Source organism: Ctenopharyngodon idella, chromosome 6 (assembly GCF_019924925.1).
Source record: "Ctenopharyngodon idella isolate HZGC_01 chromosome 6, HZGC01, whole genome shotgun sequence".
Classification (NCBI taxonomy): Eukaryota; Metazoa; Chordata; class Actinopteri; order Cypriniformes; family Xenocyprididae; genus Ctenopharyngodon; species Ctenopharyngodon idella.
This window is the reverse complement of record NC_067225.1, coordinates 30,992,098-30,997,027: the sequence shown is the minus strand read 5'-3', so window position 1 is coordinate 30,997,027 and position 4,930 is coordinate 30,992,098. Positions and strand designations below refer to the sequence as shown.

Genomic DNA, 4,930 nt, shown 5'->3' with positions numbered 1-4,930 from the left:
CATTTTGGTGTTAGGATCCCCTGTCTCCGCCTTCAGCCACAGAGCCCCGAACTACACCTTGGCCCTCCGACCTCTCAGTTCTGCCTTGGCTCCATGCTCCCTCGTTTCCACCGTTGCCCCTCATCCCACTGGCCTACTGGCTCCACCGGGCTCCCTCGTCCCTCCGGCTTCGCCTTGGTCAGGCATCACCCTGTTTCCACCACAGGATTCCTTGCTTCTGGCTGCACCTCTGTCCTCCATCCCTTTGGCTCCAACAAGCTCTGCCTTCCCTTCAGTTCCACTGTTGTCCTCAGTCGCTCTGGCTCCACCACGGTTTTCCGGGTTCCCGCCTCTGCCTTGGTCCCAAAAGCCATCAGCTCCACCTTGGCTCTCCAGGCCTGTGGTGTCACCCTGGCTCTGTGTCTCCTCGGCTCCTTCTGGGTCTCCACCATGACCGGCTCCATCGCAGGAGATTGCATCCCTGGTCCCACCTCCCAGGCCTCCATGGCTCCTCCCTTCTGTGACTCCGCCTTAGATCATCGTGCTGGCTGTGGCCTGGTTCCCTGCCTGGCTACTCCTGCTCCTGGCTCCCCCTGGCTCCTCCCACCCTCCACTCCCCCATGGACTATATTGACTGTCTTTGTTAGTTTATACCTATCTCCAGCTTCACGTCCTCCACCAGAGCTTCCTCCCTCCCTCCTCAGACTCTTTAAGGCACAAGGACTCACTTTCTGGGAGTGGGAGCTACTGTAACGTGTATGTTCTGTTTTGGCTATGTTTCATTGTGATTTGGTTTTGTTGCTGTTTGCCTGTGTGTTCTGTCATTTGACCTAGTTTCCCAGTGTGTTTGATTAGGGTTAGGATTAGGGTTAGGATTCCGTTCACCTGTTCTGTTAATTATCTTGTTAGTTCTCCTTGTTATTTAAGCTCTTTGTTTCCTGAATTCATTGTTTGGTGTCGTCTAAGTTATGTGGATGTGTTTTCCTGTGATTCTCCTATGCATTTATTGGACTTTTGAATTAAAGACTATTTTGCTTGAACTCTTCGTCTTCATGCACTTGCTCATACATCCACTTTTATTCAAATATTATTAAAACTTTTGTTAAAGATTTTGCAAGCATATTGCGTAGTTGTGCTTGGAGTCAACTGTTTTATTAGTGATAACACAATGAAACATGTCAAATTGTGCAGACATCATTTTTGGCCAGGCTGTCATACAAAGAAATTATGAACACATGCAAAAACAACAGAGAACCAAAAAATAACAAAAAATATTTATTCAACAAAATAATAAACAATTTTCCCCAAATTGTTCATTTTAAAACTGTAGTTTAGCTATGAAGACATTTTAATTTATAAAACAATAGATTCTGTTCAAAATAAAGACAAAACGTGTAGGCCTAGTTGTGATTATAGGCTATGCTAGTGCAACATGTCATTCTAAATGTCTTTATTTCCATCATAAAAGGCATGCATGAGGACTACATGCAAAACCATATGTTTAAAAAGCCATACCAAATAAGCAAGCCCAAGAAAGACTGTTGCAAGCAACCATATTAACAGCTGAATTCAGCACCACAGACGCGCACAGCAGCAAAACACACACGCAAAACCTTACAAGCATCTAAGCAACCATCTAAAAGAGAAAACCGTTCCACAAATTTCAAATCGACAACAGCGTCACATATTTGCCCAGAAATAATGATAAATAAGCCTTACCTTTATCAGAAAATCTTTTTTCGAGACTTTGTGCACGCAAAATCGTTAATTAATGCTGCCTTCACGTGCTATCGGAATTATCGTAAATACTGAGCTTCCTAGGTAAAAATTGCACATGAACATTTATATATATGTGTAATCATTTGACGCGTATTGTATGTTTTATACACAGTGAAAATTGCCTGCATTTGACCGAAATTACAGAATTGTCAGCAACCGGACTATCTAGATAGCGCTGTGAATGTTTATATGGTTGTCAGTGCATGGGACACTACATAGGCCTATAATTTTGGTTTTAATAAGATTTTCCCAATAAATAGGCAAGAATAAACCTGGTGTCCTCCATAAGTCCTGTTCATTCCGACAACAAAGCAGTTGAATGCAACAATTGTGTAATCACGACTTCTTAAGTGGGAATTATGAAATTTCCGATAGCACGTAAAGGCAGCATCCATCCTCAAAGTCCCCTGACTAGTTCGGATTCAATAGCCAGCAGGGAGAGTGCAGACAGCCGCTTCTGTCTCATGGTTGTCCTGAGTTCATTCTTCACTCTTTTAAGTTGAGAGAAGGATCTCTCGCCCTCGCAGTTGGCAATGGGCAGGGTAAAGAACAGTCTGAGTGCAACAAATACTCTTGAGAAAGTAGTCTGTAGCCCATTTTTTCGTAGAATTTGCAGCATATCCTTTGGTGAACGATTTTTTGAAAAAACTTGATATTGCAGGTACTTTTTAAAGATGGCTATGTGTCATGATATTTTCTCTTTTTTTAATTTACATTTCGCACAACCGCTAAGCTGATGCTGCCTATCCATTTTGATTGACTCCGACTGGGAGGGGGTAAATACACTGTGACCTGACCCAATCGCAGTTCTTTATATGCATATATTTTATATTCTCTCTGTATATATTGTATCATTAACTGTTCATTTTGTATCCGTATCTTTCCAGTAAAATAATATATATACAAAACATGAATTTTTTTTTAAAGGTCTAGTCATTATCTTAATCACTTGGTGCCCTCCTATTGGCTGGTGCCCCAGGGCACTCACCCAGTCCCGTCTATGGATAATCTGGCCCTGACTGTATGAACTTCAGGAGAACTGATTTCATACAATCACCAAAACACCAGCTGATTAAAAGACAATGAGCAAAGTCGTTAGTTCTGAGCAAAGTCAATTCATCATTTGTTTGTATGCCACATGTTTGATATTTTTGATATCTTATTCACTTTCATACACTTTCACATTTAAGTGTCTAAACATTTTTAGGCCGCTGAAAAGATTATCAAATCTCAAATAAAACAAATGTCATAATTAAACAGAAATGCAAATAAATATACGTTTTGTTTTTAAATAAAATGTAGCTATATAAATATCATAATTTTGATGGCACAATCTTTACAATAATAACTTTACATGTAAAGTATTTCTTCATTTGTTTCATAAACTTCTGGTCTCGGACCCCATAAATCAAAGGACTCAGTAATCTAGGCATAATATTTGTGAGCAGATAAATACAGAAAGTGATCTTAGTTCTGTGTTGAGGAAAAAAAGGAGTAATAATTATGTACATAAAAGGGGTGACATAGGAAAGCATACAAAGAAGTAACTGGACACCATGCAACAGTATAGTACTCCGAGCCTTATTTGCTGAACCCTCTGAAACTGCCTTTCTAGCAGTGAACAGGACTCTGCAATAAGTATAAATGAGAGTTATCCACACCAAAGACATATAGATGACTTGTGAAGCAGTGGTGTTGTCCTGGTGGGCTTTGGATGGGAACACATATACTGGATGGCAAGGTACAAATGATCTGAAGAAAGATATGGGCTGGGTTAAAAGTAAAATAATGATATCTACTGAAGAATGTATAGCTCCTAAAACCCATAGCAAGCATATAAAAATGTGGGTTCTTTGTGGAGTGCAAATCTGAGAGTGATGCAGTGGTTTACAGATCGCAATAAACCGTTCGATGGCCATACCAGCCAGATTCAAAGGAGTGATCATAAAGGTGGTTGAACCAAGAACCACCAATATGCAACACCACGAAACATTAACAAGTGGTGAAGCGTAGGACAACACATATAAAGTCACTGAAACAAATATCATGAGCATGTCATTGATTACCAGGTGAATGTATAAAATGTATCTGGAGTCTCTTGAAAACATTGTTTTAGAAAAAAAAGTCACTACTAACATTCCGTTGATGAAATTAATGATAAAACCAAGACAAACAATCACAATGTTTTTGGCAAGAGCTTCTTCATAACTATCCACAATCCAGACTGTTGAGTTCATTTCTGGGAGAGAAAACAGGACAGTGGTTAAAAAGGGCACATATTGTATCTAGTCCAAACAGATGATAAAAATCACTATTGATAACTGAGGTTAACATTTACCAGGAGCTTATATCATAAACAATATGTATTTCAAATTACACATAGCTAAATCTACTTAGACTTACCATGAGCTGAAGAACTGGTTCTGGACTGGGGGAAGTATAAAGCTCACATGAGTTTTAATCAGTAGAGTAATGCTATTTATGGTTTGTGGAAAGGGTGGAGATCATGAATTTTAAGCCTGTTACCCACTAGGGTCATTTAATATTTGCATTCATGACATCATTGCAGAATAACAGAGTAAGCATTTAAAAACCTGTCTGACATGAAAACTGTTTTAGCACATTCTACATTTGTTTATGCAGACTGATCTCATGAAATGTCAGTGACATGATTTTTTTTCCCCATGCAGCTAAAATTGGTGTAAAATAGTGGCCAAAAGTAATGTCCAGCCTATAGGAAAATTGACATCTTCATATTTTTGTAACGTGTATGTTCTGTTTTGGCTATGTTTCATTGTGATTTGGTTTTGTTACTGTTTGCCTGTGTGTCCTGTCATTTAACCTAGGCTGTGTCCGATATCGCCTCCTATACCCTTAAATAGGGCACTATTTGAGGGGACAGCAATTTGTAGGGGTGTCCGAAACCATAGTGGACGATATTGATTGCACTCATTCAATCCCACAATGCACCGCAATAACGAGTGTACAACTGATGTAGGCTACACTCAACGGCTAGAGAATACCCATAATGCACTGCGACAGTCGCATGCTGAATGAATTCCCGCGTCTCAACAGAAGATGGCGCCCGCAGCTGAATCATTCATCCATCCATTTTCCAAACCGCTGGTCCGATGGCTACAGCGTAATATCATACAGGTATAAATTCATCTTT

At 40.0% G+C, this 4,930-nt stretch overlaps 1 protein-coding gene across 1 annotated transcript; it reads right to left on the bottom strand.

The window, feature by feature from the left end:
- Positions 1–3,071: 3,071 nt before the first annotated feature.
- Positions 3,072–4,019, bottom strand: LOC127514605 (odorant receptor 131-2-like). Its single transcript, XM_051897599.1, has one exon. The coding sequence runs from the start codon at positions 3,993–3,995 to the stop codon at positions 3,072–3,074; it is 924 nt and encodes a 307-aa protein (XP_051753559.1). The 5' UTR covers positions 3,996–4,019.
- Between the last annotated feature and the right edge of the window lie 911 nt (positions 4,020–4,930).

Coding starts and splice junctions, on each gene's coding strand:
- LOC127514605 (XM_051897599.1), bottom strand. CDS start 3,995: ATGAACTCAACAGTCTGGATTGTGGATAGTTATGAAGAAGCTCTTGCC.